The sequence below is a fragment of the Carcharhinus amblyrhynchos genome, chromosome 6 (genome assembly GCF_965287045.1).
Source record: "Carcharhinus amblyrhynchos chromosome 6, sCarAmb.v2.hapA, whole genome shotgun sequence".
NCBI lineage: Eukaryota > Metazoa > Chordata > Chondrichthyes > Carcharhiniformes > Carcharhinidae > Carcharhinus > Carcharhinus amblyrhynchos.
Genome location: NC_137329.1, coordinates 45,627,056 through 45,642,672, shown reverse-complemented (window position 1 = coordinate 45,642,672; position 15,617 = coordinate 45,627,056). Strand labels below are relative to the sequence as shown.

Sequence of the window (15,617 nt, the reverse complement as noted above, 5' to 3'; positions counted from 1 at the left end):
TATTGCCCCTTAGTGTCCCAAGATGTGTAGATTAGATGGGATTAGCCATAGTAAATGTATGGGATTACAGGGATAGTGCAGGATGAAGGGCGTGGTTAAAATAACCTTTCCAAGAGTCAGTACTGACTCAATGAGCCAAATGCACTGTAAGGATTCTATGAAGGAATCTTAGTCACTCTGATTATGCATTTCACAGTATGCATTATGCTGTGACACACTCAAGCTATTTAAATTTGCAGACTATAGGATCTTAGACAACAAAATCCAGTAAATTGGTGCTTATTCCTGTGATAGCCAGGTGAGAAGGGGTGACAGGCTCTCCTCTACTCGTCCACCTCACAACAAAGATTTATGTTTCTTTCTCACGCAGTTATTCTTTTTCTAAAATATTAAGCTGCGAGCCATAAGGAACTAATCAAAAAGGTTTACTTGAGACAAAGAAAGGGCACATATATTAACCACTAAACCTAAGAAAAAAATAAAAATGCGATGTCAAGTGTTTGATCCTCATTTGGGCCCACATACATGTATGCACGTATATACATCTAACACGGGTGACACATTCCAAAAGAGAGAGAAGGAGAGAATTAGTAGCACTCAGCTTGTTTTCGCTGCTGAAGAATTTTTTGACATCACATTTGTCACTTGCAATCTCTTTCAAGTGGCTAGGCAGCCTTATTTCACCCACTGTGTATTTCCAAGGGATTTTGGGTGGGTATGTCTGTGGCAGCCACTGTTTCAATATCCAATCCAAAGACATGCTGGTTAGGTGCACTGGCCATGTTAAATTCTCCCTCAGTGTATCCAAACAGAGTGTGGCAACTAGGGGATTTTCACAGTAACTTCATTGCAGTATTAATGTAAGCCTACTTGTGACACTAATAAATAACTTCTTTTAACTTTAAACTCAGTACTTTGCATTTTATAATATCTATTCCTTACTACAGTTACAAGTTTCCATGTGTCTGAATTGTAGGATATGTCTCTCTCTTCACACTCCCCTGAGGGTGATTTATTTGTTTCTTGCCTTCACTTGGAATATGGTCTTGTATTTTTAAGCAGTTTGTTCTGTCTGAGCTCAGATTGTAAAATTTCTAGTCAGTTGAATGTTGAATAATCATATTTTCAAAAAGTAAAAATAAAACGCATCACAGTGGTCAAGTGCGCCTTGACCTGACCTGACCTGAACCATCCAACCCAAACCTCCTGGTCCAAAAACCAGCCTAGGTCTGAAATCTGGCATTGACTCTGTCCTGAGGTTGCTAGTTTTGAGACATTGACCAGAAATTCCACCATGGGAATCGGAGCAGGTGAGGGATGGACAATGGGGATTACATGCGGCATTTTACAGTTTTGGGATGAGCAAGGCCATAAAACCTCACCCACTATCTGTGGTAGCATTAACTAAACATTCATCCCAGATATAAACGCAGATCAACTTAAAGATGGTGCAGCTAGAAACTTGAATTTCCAACTTACACCTTGATTGCCCATATTTAAATAGACTGATATCAGTTTTGGATATTTAGGATTATACAGCCCAACACCTAATCAATATACCAACATAAACTGGAATACTGGACAGGGATTGATGTTATTATGCAACGCCATTGAAGAGTGATTTATTTGTTTGTTCACAGGATATGGGCAACACTGGCCAGGCCTACATTTGTTGCCCATCCCTAATTGTCCTTGAGAATGTGATGGTGAGCCATCCTCCTGAGACAATGCAGTCCATGTGGTGTAGGTACACCCACAGTGCCCTTAGTGAGGAAATTTCAGGATTTTGGCCCAGCGACAGTGAAGGAACAGCAATATAGTTCCAAACTAGGATGGTGTATGGCTTGCAAACGTAGCAAATAAGAGGAGAAGTAGTCCATTCAGCCCCTTAGGCCTTCTCTACCATCTGTAAAAATTATGGCTCTCTGTTGGTATTTCTAATCCTGCACTCCCATCTACCCTGGTGACCTTTGATTCCCTTGCATAACAAGAATTTGTCTATCACTGCCTTGAAAATAGTCAATGACTCTGCCTCCACCACTTTCTGAGGCAGAGAGTTCCAAAGTGGTACAACACTCAGAGAAAAGCACTCTCCTCATCTCTGTCCTAAAATGGTGATCCTTAATTTTACAATAGTACACACTAGTTCTGGACTCACCCACAAGCAGAAACATCCTTTCTGCATCCACCTTGTCAACACCATTTTGAATCTTATATCAAGCTCTTCTAAACTCCAGTGGAAACAAGCCCAGCTTGACCAACCTATCCCCATCATACAAACTGCTCATTCGAGATAGCAATCTAATAAACTTCCTTGGGGGGGAGTTTGGAGTTGGTGGTGTTCCCATGTAGCTGCTGCCCTTGACCATCTAGCTGATAAAGGTTGTGCATTTGGAAGGTGTTGTTGAAGGAGTCTTGGTGAATTGCTGCAGTGCACCTTGTAGATGGTACACACTGCTGTCGATGGTAGAGGAAGTAAATGTTTAAGGTGGTAGGTTGGGTGCCAATCAAGCGGGCTGCTTTGTCCTGTACGGTGTCAAGCTTCTTGAGTGTTTTTGGGGCTGCACCCATCTATACAACTGGAGAGTATTTCATCACACTCATGACTTGTGCTTTGTGGATGGTGGACAGGTTTTGGGGAGTGATGTTTGTGTGCATCAATACTCACTCGGTAGCCCATGATCCCTCCCTCGCTGGAGGTTTAGTGCTGCCAGGTCCAATGCTAAAGATTTGTTAGGCTGAAACAACTTTTCCGTTAGCTCTTCTGGCATCATCTGTGTTTGTGTTTGCAGCTTGGCAGGGTTCAGTATAATTCCTCGGACAAGAGGGTCAATTCCTCCTGCAATACAATACAATGCTATGGGTTAGAGTGTGGAATAACATGCCTGATACTGAAAGAGAGTCTTTTTCGCTTTATAAATGGGCAGAAATCAGGCAGTAACAGGTAGGTCCCCATTTTAAACAATACCAGATCCAGACAAGGTTCTATTCTGATCAGGCAGATCTTAGCTGTATTCAGTGTTATAATAGGTTTCAGTACCTTGGGGGTCACCAAAGAAAGGTCCAAAATTTGAATTGGAAAATGCCAAGCCTGACTGTTGGCATGTTTTCACCTGTGGGCCATCTTTTTTCCAGGCAGAGTGAGGGGTTGATGGCTACCCACCCAGAAGCAGCATGTAATCAGTTAGGTCAATTAAAAGGTCAATTAAAATCACTCAGCAGAAACTGACATGAATCCTCTTCCTCAGAGACTGAAATAGGGTCATGGGTTGGCGACCATACTTCAGCGACAGACTTGGGGAGAGGGGTTCAGTGCTCTATTCTGTACAACTCTGGCCATTTTTAATTTAAGATTTTTTTTACCTTCTCTTGAGAAGGTGTCTCCGTCGTGAGGTGTCCTCTCTTCTTCTTACATGCATGGGGATTACCCAACTTGGCCTTAATCAGGAAGCAGAGTTATGGGTAACATGTTGGCACAATGGTTAGCACTGCTGCCTCACAGAGCCAGGGACCCAGGTTCAATTCTGGCTTCGGGTGACTGCCTTTATGGAGTATGCATGTTCTCCCCATGTCTGCATGGGTTTCCTCTGGTTGCTTTGGTTTCCTCCAAAGATGTGTGGGTTAGGTGGGTTGGCCATGCTGAAATGCCTTTTAGTGTCAGGGGAGTAAGCAGGGCAAATATGAGAGGATAGGGCCTTGGTGGGATTGTTATTGGTGCAGGCTCAATGGGCCAAATGGCCTCTTTTTATATTGTAGTGATTCTGTGACTGGTGCTGTTATTTTAAGTGTCAATGTGTGCACCATACTGGCTTTGGCTTGTGTGTGTGCAGCAGCACAGTGCACACATGCAATCACCAAAGATGCTCAAGCAGTGGCAAGAGGAGAGCTTGACCCTGTCTCTCCGGCCATTGTCCTAAGGCTTCCGGGACAAACAGTGTCCCAGGAAGCTGATGCCTGGGACAGGGGATGGGAAACCAAATTTCTGGACAATCCTGGGAAGTCTGAGATGGTTGGCTACCCTGGGCTGCTGGAGTGTCATCATTGATGGAGCTACAGCCTCCCATCTACCCTTAGTTCTTAATCAAACAGCAAGTACGCTTCCTGCGAGTCCACTCGGTGATCATTCCAACAGACATCACGTTAGGCCACTGAGGTTGGTGAGACATGAGGTCAGGATATGGAATATCACCTGATGCCAGGGTCTCAATCCCCAAGTTAAACTCCAGCCCCTCCGGATGAGAAGATATTGCTGCTGGCCAGCTGACACTCACTGCTCAGAAATATAGATAAAGGTCGATAGTTTGAATAAAGAGTTATAAAGTTGGCAGCTCTGATGGAGGCAAATAAGAAGAGTTGGGTATAATAAAAGCTAACATTAATGAATTTTGCTTTGTGTATTGGCTCAATGCTGGATGAACTTGTAATGTTGCATGTGATGAAATAGTGAACTTCTTACCTTCTTCCAAAATTCTCCAGGGAGAGAAGAATGACTTATGCAGAGGGATGCTTGGGTAGGCAGGGTTCTCACTGTAATTTTCATCTAGTCGGAACACTGTTGGATGAATGGTCACGTGACCAAAACGGAATGCAGCAGTGGCAAATACGTTAGAAACCCGAGGGTCAACTGTTTCATTATAGCCCCTGTAGGGAGGCAGGTACTGCTTTGTTGCATCTGGCCCAAGGATTTTAGGTACATAATCCTTCCAGTTTATAATCTGTATGGAGAGGAAGGAAAGCTTAGTCACATTGCCTTTTCCTTAGGCCATTTACTGGCACTAAACTTAAAAGCTTAATACAAAATGGCTTCTCGACAGCTTTAATCTAGGCCTGAATTTTAGTTGCTATCGCTCTTGCTCTGCACGAATCCATACCCTCTTTAATAATCACCTGGGTCTTTACTTTGCGATCTTTACTTGCACTGTCCTAGATCTCTGTCTTGCGATGTCTTGCTGTCTTGACCGTGCTATGTTCGCATGATGTGGAGATGTCGGCGTTGGACTGGGGTGGACACAGTAAGAAGTCTCACAACACCAGGTTAAAGTCCAACAGGTTTATTTGGAATCAGAAGCTTTCAGAGCGCTGTTCCTCAGTCACTCACTCACCTGACGAAGGAGCAGCGCTCTGAAAGCTCATGATATCAAATAAACCTGTTGGACTGTAACCTAGTGTTGTGAGACTTTTTACTGTGTTGGCATTAATTTAGGTCTATCATGGTTTTTAACCTGGACACACATTTGGCACACCCCAGCTTTACTTAAATCTGTATTTGCATTGATTTGCTGTTCCAGTTGCAGTACAAAGAACAAAGAACAAAGAACAACCCAGCACGGGAAACAGGCCCTTCAGCCCAACGAGCCCGCGCCGCCATCTTAACAAAGCATTTTCCTATACCTACCTTGACCCGTGTGTATGCGTATGGTACCCCCATTGGAAACCAGATTCAGGGGAGAATAGTTTAGGGACAATTTGTTACACCAATCAGCCTAAGAGCACATCTTTGGGGTGTGGGAGGAAACCGGAGCACCCGGAGGAAACCCACGCAACCACAGGGAGAATGCGCAAACTCCCACAGACTCCGGCCCAAATCCATGTATCTGCACAGCAAACAGTGATAGTTACGGAGCTGTTGTGGTGCCCATCTGCTGGTCCAGTTTTAAGCACACACAACGACGTGAAGTACTAGGCCACTCTCGAAACATCCAAGAGCAGCCCACGCATGACCCACCGTGTGCATGCCCCTCGTTTGACAACAAGGTGGACCGACACACCTGCACAGTAAAAGAGACAAAACATCAACATGTAGCATTAGATTTCCAGGAACATCCCAAGGCTCTGACCCTTTTTAAAACCGTCTCCTATAACCCTCCATCCCTGTTTCACTCATGTGCCTATCTAAGTAAACCTTAAACAAGTCCAGCGTGCCTGCCTCCACCACCTTACTTGGTAGTGCATTCCATACTCCCACAACCCTCTGTGAGAAAAACCTCCCTCTAGTATCCATGTTATACTTCTCCCCCCTCACCCTTAGCTCGTGACCCCTCGTGATATTTGACTCCAATCTAGGAAAAAGCCTGCCACTGTTTACTCTATCTATACCCTTCATTATTTTATACACCTCTATCAGATTCCCCCTTAATCTCTGTCTTTCTAAGGAAAAGAGCCCCAGTTTACCCAATCTTTCCTCATAACCCAGTCCTTCCATACCAGGCAGCATCCTGGTAAACCTCCTCTGCACTCTCTCCAGGGTCTCCACGTCCTTCCGGTAGTAAGATGACCAGAACTGCACGCAGTACTCCAAATGTGGTCTAACCAATGTTCTGTACAACTGTAGCATTAGATGTCAGCTCTTATACTCTATACTCCTTCCTATAATCTAGATTGTAGTAACCTACAACATTGGTGTAAATCCCCACAGGCAGAGATGTAGGCTTTGCTGTTGCCCCATCTTTATCTTCACACTGAGCACATGTGGGACTGATCTAGACTTAGATTTCTGTTTGCAGCTGTCATGGGTCTATCCACTCAATATTAAATGTCATATTTTTGAAAAATAAGGCATATGCACATGTATGTTTTAACCTGAATTAAAAGAGTAATCAGAAATGAATGCAAACTAAAGCATGCACATTGGGGTGGGATTTTCTGCTCGCACCTGCCCCGAAACTGGTAATTCTCACCTGAGGTCAATGAACCATTAAATGGTCCGTCGAGTATTCTGTGTTACTCATGACAATTTGCGCAGCAGGTGAGACTGGAACAACAAAGCAGTCTCAACGGGGAGGTTGAGTATGGGGATGTGTGCTCATCAATGTCTGTGCAGCCCTTCACACCATTGGTGAATACAGGAAGCCAATGAATTCTATTGTAGTTAGCACTGACATGACACAAAGAACACAGCATTTTTACATGTTATTATTGCCCTCTTCTTTCACTATGACTTTGGCCTTCTGAAAACAAAGTCTAGTTCGAATGAGTGAATCCATCTTTATAACTGGATTGACAAATTACGTTCTGAAGCAGAGTCTAAACGAACTTGAAGGGTTAATTATTCTTTCACTGCCTAAATGTTACCAGGCCTGCTGGGTTTTCCCAGCATTCTCTGTTCTGTGATAAACTACATAATAGACTACTGAAGAAACAAAATATAATTCCAAATTTCATTTTAGTCTGAATTCTTTCTACTTTAACCAGGGATGATTGCTCCTGCTTTCAGTAGCCTGAAGTTCAATGGATAAGACATGGGAATGAGGGTAAGACTGAATAATCATGTGTGGTTTCTGTAACATAGTACATATTTGATATAGTTAATGATGTGCATGCAATAGGTTGTCTAATGAACAAGCCTGAGTTACATTTGTTGAAATTAATTCCGATTTGTGAACTAGCCTGCTATAGTGCATGCTATATTCTCTACTAAATTTGTTTTCATTTGTCAAAATGAACAGCTTTTATTTGATCTAAATATGACATTTAACGGACCTTTTCCACCTCCTCCGTCATTACACTGTTGAAGTAAAGGCTCATTACATTGCTTCCTACTCTGACGCATTAGTCACACATTTTTGTTCTATAGCTTCAGCGCTACGGGTGCTATTTTGGCTCCAAAATGGCTGGCACAGCCCATGTCACACACCACATGAGCATTAGGAGCATGTGCTAACCTTATATCAATGTGACGTTGATTTGATGCCAGCACTGCTGCTTTTGAACTTATAGCTCCAGTAAGTGCCCTTGCTTAAACATACACAGCATACATACATGTGCTGGTCCTCACCTGTTGGGGGCAGGGGAGGGATAGGGGGGCCAGGTAGCAACACAACGATCATGAAATTAAAAAAAACTTCCTTCATAAAGCAAAGAACACTCAAGCACTGTCATACTGAGTGACAATGAAGGGAAGAGCTCCAATGCTGCAGCTGCCTGAGTCAAAGTCAAAATTGACTGCACAGTGTGCATCTGAAATTGAGCTCAATACAGTGGCAGATCTGTACCCCTGGGCAGATGTGCAGACAGGGGAGATATGAAAGGGGGAGAAAAAAAGACCAATCCTTGGTTAGAATATACGGATGATAAAATTGAGTGTAAAGCGTGTGCAAATATTATTGCTTATCACTTTTCACATCCAAGGGATTGAAACTTTTGAATGAAAGGCATTTTGCACCAAGTGACAGACAGTGGATCTAGCCAAAGTGCATGTTTAAAACCTTTCTGAAAAATAATTGTAGAACACAAACTGCTGAAAGCTCGCATCACTACGCATCAAATCTCTGAAAGTAGAGGAAGACACTTCAGGGAAAATTAGTGACAATCTGAAGGACTTGTGCGAGTTTCCATTCTGCTTACTGCCTGACTCAAAACAACAGACTTCAGCCTGTCTGCTTTGCCTTGCCGGAACCTCAAAGTACAAATGATGCTTAAACAGGAAAAGGACTTCATTCCTGCTACAGTGCTGCAGAAACTATTGACTGCATAGCTGCCCAGATCAGGAAGAAAATTTGCCAGTACATCAAAATGCTCAAAAGGTTAACATTTCCATTCTTATTGATGAATCTACAAGCTTCAGTGACAGAATCACTCTAGGAGTCAGCCTGAAATATGAAAGTGATCCACAAGGACATTTTTACATCTGACTGAACTTCAGGATCAAAAAGCTGAGACGATAATTAAGTACCTTCTTGTCACGAAACAAGGTTGTGATGGCTCTAAACTGAATCAACATCTTGTAGCGTTTGCCAGTGATGGCGCGAGTGTTGTGCTGGGCACCAAATTGGGTGTGGTTTACAGACTTATGGAGCAATACCCAGATTTGATTACTTGGCATTACCTGAACCATAGTGGGCAATTTGGTGACAAAAAGTTAGTGGAGTGAACAATTTCCATTCCTTTATGGACAAATTACACTCTCTGTGTAACAGATCACTCTTGACCAGAGGCAATTGTCAGAAAGTACTGCTGAATTCAAACAGTTCTCAAAACAGGCTGCATTATTAGCACTATATGGGTAGCAAATTCATTTTCACCAGTATTGGCTGTGTGATGTAATGATGAGGCATTATGAATTCATTTTGAACTGGGAATGAAAGATGAAACAAGGCCTGAGCCTGACAGAAAAACAGTTGAGGGTTTGTCAAAGAGACTGTTCTTGAAACTTTCTCTTAGACTTAGCTCTGATGTATGGCACATTACATGAACTTGGCATGCTCACAGTGTTTGCAGAAGTGCACTACAATGATCATGCAGACCATAAGACATAGAAGCAGAAGTAGTCTATTCGGCCCATCATGCCTGCTTCACCATTCACTAACATCATGAATGATCTGATATGATATTCCTTAATTCCACTTTCCCACCTTTTCTCCATAACCCTTGATTCTTTTAAAAATCTGTCTATTTCAGTTTTGAAAATACTCAATGCCCTAGCCTCGACAGCCCTCTGCAGTAAAGAATTCCACAGATTCACTCATCTCTGACAGAAGGAATTCCACCTCATTTGAGTCTCAAAAGGGCGACACTCTGCCCTGAGATTGTACCTTCTGGTCCTAGACTCTCCCACAAGGGGAAGCAATCTCTCAACATCTTCTCAAGCCCTCTGAGAATCCTTTATGTCTCAATAAGGCCGCCTCTCATTTTTCTAAACCCCAGTGAGTAGAGGCTCAACCTGCAGAACCTCTCCTCATAAGAAAATTCCTCTATGCTTGGGATCAACCTAGTTAACATGTGAGATGGGGCAGGGGCACTGATAGGCGCATGGTCTTGGGGGAGGCTCAGGCTGGGCCAGGAGTTGTCATGACGGGGGTCACTGCTGGGTTGAGGATGTGTGGCGAGCATTCTCCTTGTCTGCTGGAAGACCCCAGAAGGGCTTCAGAGGTTGAGGTCAAATCCCACAAATGTGCCCTCCATCCTGCCACCTCTCAGCTGGCTACTGGCAGCTGTTGCCCCAAGGAAGGGAGTTTGACAGATATTAACACAGCTCTGCACACTGTCAACTCAGTGGTGCTGCCATCTGTCACATGAAAGTTAGGAGGGGGCCTCCCTACTGTCTATCTGACCTGGACAGACACATGGGACACCGCACGGCACGGGATAGAGTTCTTGGGGAATCTGTGGGGATTGTTATCACCCAGTGGGTTGTGGAGGTCTGGAAAGCATTGTATGGGTCCGCAGTGAGGCAGTTCACCTCGCGACTATTCCTATGCGCTTGGCTGAGCACTGGGAGAATCAAGGTACCCCGGCTTCTGAATTTGTCATTGACTGAGTCTGATGAGACCTATCAATATAAACTAACTGTTTTAACAACCACCTTAGTGTTTCATAAGAAAATGAATTGCATTTATTATCCAGTTTTTATCACTATGCTTATTTTACAAGCTAAATGTGACGCAGCTGAGTGCAGTAATAGTAAGCTGGATGCATTGTTTCCTCAAACTTTCTGTTGCAGAAATAAGGCACCAGTATAATCACCTCCTATGTACAGTATCTCAGATATAATCATCACTCAAGCTAAGCTTTATCATTCATGCCAACAGCCAGTTTGAGTAAAAAGGGAACGGCTGAGAATATTGTTGCTTAATGAGCTTTTAACAACAAAGAAATGGTAACTTTGCAAATAAATATGGAATCTGGTTGACCAGCAGACTTCTTCATTGTGTGGCTTCACATCCTCATCCACAACATTCACTCCTATTTTCCTTTTCATTCATAGGATGTGGGTGTTGCTGGCAAGGCCAACATTTAATAACCATACCTAACTGTCCTTGAGGAGACAGTGTTGAGCTATTAGACAGGGAGTTCCAAGGTTTGACCCAATGACAATGATAGAAAGGCTATGTAGTTCCAAGTCAGGATGCTACCTTGGAAGAGACCTTTTAAGTGTTGGTGTTCCCATTCGTCTACTGTCCCTGCACTTCAAGGTGGTAGAGGTCATGTGTTTGGAAGGTGCTGTGAAATAAGCCTTTGCGACTTCCTGTATTGCATATGTGGATGGGAAACACTGCTATTACTGTACACAGGTGGTGTTGTGAATCGATGTTTAAAGTGGTGGATTGTGCCAAGCCTCTTATGTTGCTGAAGCTGCACGCATCCAGGCAAATGGAGAACATTCCATCGCAAGCCTGACCTGTGTCTTGTAGATCAATAAATCAAAAAGATATAAGAAGAAACTTTGGATAGTGTGACCCCTTTAAAAGATCATCTTGCACAGGCCACATGAGCGGACTAACAATGGAGCACGAGTGTACAAATGTGGGCCAATCAGGAACAAGGGCATGCATCTTGAGGCTGGAAGTTTCAGTAGGAGTCAGGGCAATGTCGCGAGGAGTTACACTGTATAGTTGTGCTGTTAAACCTTTGTTGTACTTAGTTCTTCTCAGTCAATAAATCTTTTAGTTTGTTACTTGCCAAAAAGGTGGCACAGTGGCACAATGGTTAGCATTGTTGCCTCACAGTGCCAGGGACCTGGGTTCGATTCCTGGCTTGGGTCACAGTCTGTGTGGAGTTTGCATGTTCTCCCCGTGTCTGCGTGGGTTTCCTCTGGGTGCTCCAGTTTCCTCCCACGGTCCAAAGGTGCGTGGGTTAGGTGGATTGGCTGTGGTAAATTAAATGTAATTAGCAGGCCCAGGACTGAAGGGTCCTCTAATGCCAGTGACCTATGTTGGAGGAAGGATAGAAATGCTGCCGATGATGGGTGGAGGGGTGGGGGTGGGATGGAGGGGAGTGGAGGTGTGGGGGGGGGGGGTTTGGGGTGTGGGGGGGGGGGGTGGAGGGGGGGTGTGGTGGAGGGGGGGTGTGGGGGGGGGGTTTGGGGTGTGGGGGGGGTGGTGGAGGGGGGGTGGTGGGGGGGTGGTGGAGGGGGGGTGGTGGGGGGGGTGGAGAAGGGGGGTGGTGGAGGGGGGGTGGTGGGGGGGGTGGAGGAGGGGGATGGTGGGGGGGTGGAGGGTGGGTGGTGAGGGGGTGGAGAGTGTGGGGGTGGAGGGGGGTGGAGGGGGTGGAGGGGTGGAGGGGGGTGGAGGGGGGTGGAGGGGGGTGGAGGGGGTGGAGGGGTGGAGGGGGGTGGAGGGGGGTGGAGGGGGTGGAGGGGTGGGGGGGTGGATCTGGGAGGAGGTCTCTTCGTGCACTAGTATATCAGGACAGTCTACGCAATGGTGTCTGCAACAGGCCCCCCAGCTGCCCCCTGCTGATGCAAAGCCCCCAACTGTCAGAAAAACTGACAGAGTGCTGGAAACTCACCCAAAAGACTGGCATGGAGCACTCTTATTTTCACCCTGTTAGGACATGGGATAATTCAACCCATTATATTTGTCACTGGAGAAATATTCTTCATTGAGACACCTCTCAGGCATTTCTTATAGCCTAACTAAAGAACAACTCAGACACGTGCATTGAAGGAAGTCATAGAGTCTCAACCTCAAACAGGACTGGTCCTACAAGTATCTGAGTAAAGAAATCTCTTGAAATGTAAAGGGGTCCCTATCTTGTTGATATAAATCCTCTTCCTTACCTGTTGGTAGGCTCCCAGGATTTTCCGTGCTTCCTGGTACAGGATCTCTCCGCTCCAGTGCGGATTCAGCTGGTGCAGTTCTGAGACTATTCGATTGTGCTCCCGTAGGAAGATTGTGTGTAGTGTCTGAATCCCTAAGTGTTCGTTTGCTCGTGAATCCCCTGATACCAAAATCAAACAAAAAAATCACACGGCATTCATGTCTTGCTGAGCAATGTCTATCCTGTTGCTGTAAAATATGAAGGGGCTTGTTGCAGAATCTGGCCTTAAAGGTCACCAAAATCTTCTAGGAGCCTTGTTTCCCCTAGGGTGCTGACAGTCAACACTTTAAATGGAAAGGGTTTGACTCCTCAGCATTACTATTCACGACCTTAAAAGTCTAAAATATTTTGCATTATTTATAAATATAAACTCTTTGGGGCTTTTTTTCAGATCTCGGCTAACTCTGTGCTGTTATCTTTCCACAGTGGGATGCTAGTTGGAGTTGTCAAATCTACAAAGAACTAGTTCCAACTCCAGTAGTTCAGGCCTGACCTGTTGGAGTTGCTGGTCACTTCCATTGAGCCATACCCCATGTAATAGTGTAGTGTTGTTTGATGCTTGCTCTGCACTTTCCTCCTTTTGTATGCTAATCTTCTCTTTGTGCTTCAAGAAGGTATTGGAGTATGGGAGTACTCTGGTATCTTAACTATTTGACCTTCTTAACCTGTGAGCCTAGACAGTAAGGCTTGAATTTTCTCGTGATGATGGCAACTCTCGGTCTCTGCGAAAATGGAGGCCCAGCTCGGAACTTTCAGGCACTTTTTCAGCAGACGAGTTTACACAGCTGGGAATTCTCCTGACTGCGCGCCCAATGCAAGTGTGAAAATTTAAGCCTAATGTGTTGGCAGAACTTTCACTGTGAATTTTCAATGAGAATCACAGCCAAATGCAATCCATGAACTCCCAGAAGAGATCACTGTTCAAGAACAAGATTTATTTTTGTTTCCTCCTTGCTTTTAATCCCTGGCGTTGATCACAGCATCCCAACAGGCAACGCAAATCTGATTAGACAACTTGGCTCAAACTAGGAAATAAGCTAGAGTATTCTGAGCTTTAAGGCTCACTTTTACTCATTGCTATCAGCTACTAGTCTTTTAGGTTAACCTGCTATTTACTGGACTGATGGTCTGCTGGTTTAAATGAAGAAACCTTTTTTTTAATTTTTATTATTATTGTCACAAGTGGGCTTATATTAATGCAACAATGAAGTTACTGTGAACATCCCCTAGTTGCCACACTCCAGTGCCTGTTTGGGTACACTGAGGGGAATTTAGCATGGCCAATGCACCTAATCAGCATGTCTTTTGTGGGAGGAAACCAGACCATCCAGAGGAAACCCATACAGATGTGGAGAAAACGTGCAGACTTCGCACAAGCAGGGACCCAAGCCAGAAATCAAACCTGGGTCCCTGGCGCTTTGAGGCAGCAGTGCCAAACACTGTGCCAGAAAGTTGGAAGTGTTCAATTGCAAAATAAAGTGTGCACAAAAGTAATGACAGAATAGAAAGTCAGAGTGTAAGATAACCTGCAACAAGTGCAGTTTGAAGGACAATATTAAGGTGAAATAAATAGTTACTAGGATCCTATTGTCAGTGAGGAGGGTCACAGTATTATGAGCAAGAAGTGCTCTACTGTGTGGAAGTCTGGTGTTCATTCAGGAGACATTGGAAATGGTCCAGAAGAACGCTGCTTGACTGTCAAAACCATTGGGAAGTAAATGGTAACCAACATAAATTTTATGTTGCAATTAGAAGGCTAAGATCAATACTCCTGTGATCAGGAGATAGTATTCTAGCATTAGTTTAATCCTATAGCTATCAATCAAAATCTTATCCTAGAGACTAAAGAGTGTGAGATTTCCATCAAACTAGCCGCGAAAGCCAGAACACCAATTCGGTGCAATGGCAGTGCTACCCAGATAAGAGTTAAAGAAAGGAAAGAAAGTGAACCTGCAGCTTTGGTTATATGAAAATTAGGCAAAAAGCTGCCAGAGATACGTTATTATTCAACAATCATAACATGGCATACATTTAAATATATTTGCAAAGTGAAGGCACCAAGTCAGCACTATATTCAGAGTGAGGAATTGTCACTATGAGGAACTGTGTGGAGTTCATTACCATAGGAAGTAGCTGATGCCAAAACATTGAATGTATTCAAGAAGTGCTGGATATAGCACTTGGGGTGAATGGTTTCAATGGTTATGGGGAAAAAGCAGGATTAGGCTATTGAGTTGGATGATCAGCCATGATCGTAACGAACCACGGAGCAGGCTCAAAGGGCCAAATGGCTTCCTCCTGTTCCTATTTTCTATGTTTCTACACAAGACACTCTGCAAACACATGGAAAGACAATACTGTTGAAGGATGAGACATCCACTGAAACATTGGACTGAAAGAACAAGGGACAAAAACCGATAGGAATATGGAGGGTGGCATAAAACAAAGTTCTTGAACCCAAAGGGATGAGACAAATCACCTTTTGATTAATGATCAAGAAAGGACTTTGAAAGAACGTCATGTAGTACACAAGGAAGCTGAATAGTTACACTGCAGAATGCAGATGGGCAAAGAGTGGTTCCTTAGAGGTATCATTTTAAGGACCTTTTAAGAAGATTGGCATGAGACAGCAGAAAGAAACCATTTTGGAAAGAACATGGAGAGTTGTTGGGAATTCAGGAATTAAGGATAGGAAAAGGGCAAAAAATCACAAAGACACTTCTGTAGAAATTACTGGACATTGTATTTTATGGTCACAGGAGGCTTTACTGCCCTGTTTATACACATTCATATCAAATCTCTGCTAAATAAAATTTCTATTTTCTTTCTGAAATAAACATTGAATCAATTGTATGATCAATGCTGGAGACTCGAGATCTCTTGATTCCAGAATATTGCTGCTGTACGAATCATGGAATCCCTACAGTGCAGAAGGAGGCCATTTGGCCCATCAAACCTGCAATCATAACAATCCTACCCAGGAACTATCCCTGTAACCTCACACATTTACCCTACGAATCCCCCTGACACTAAGGAACAATTTAGCATGGGCAATCCACCTAACCTGCACAGCTTTGGAC

At 44.0% G+C, this 15,617-nt stretch overlaps 1 protein-coding gene across 2 annotated transcripts in view; it reads right to left on the bottom strand.

The window, feature by feature from the left end:
* LOC145343871 (myeloperoxidase-like) overlaps positions 1 to 15,617 on the bottom strand; it is a 73,299-nt gene that overhangs the window by 19,643 nt on the left and 38,039 nt on the right. For both annotated transcript variants that reach the window (XM_080190344.1, XM_080190345.1), the window contains exons 9-11: positions 12,497 to 12,657; positions 4,457 to 4,715; positions 2,669 to 2,839 (exon numbers count right to left, since the gene is read on the bottom strand). In XM_080190344.1, the coding sequence (XP_080046470.1) occupies positions 2,669 to 2,839; positions 4,457 to 4,715; positions 12,497 to 12,657 (591 nt within the window). The remainder of the gene's footprint in view (positions 1 to 2,668; positions 2,840 to 4,456; positions 4,716 to 12,496; positions 12,658 to 15,617) is intronic.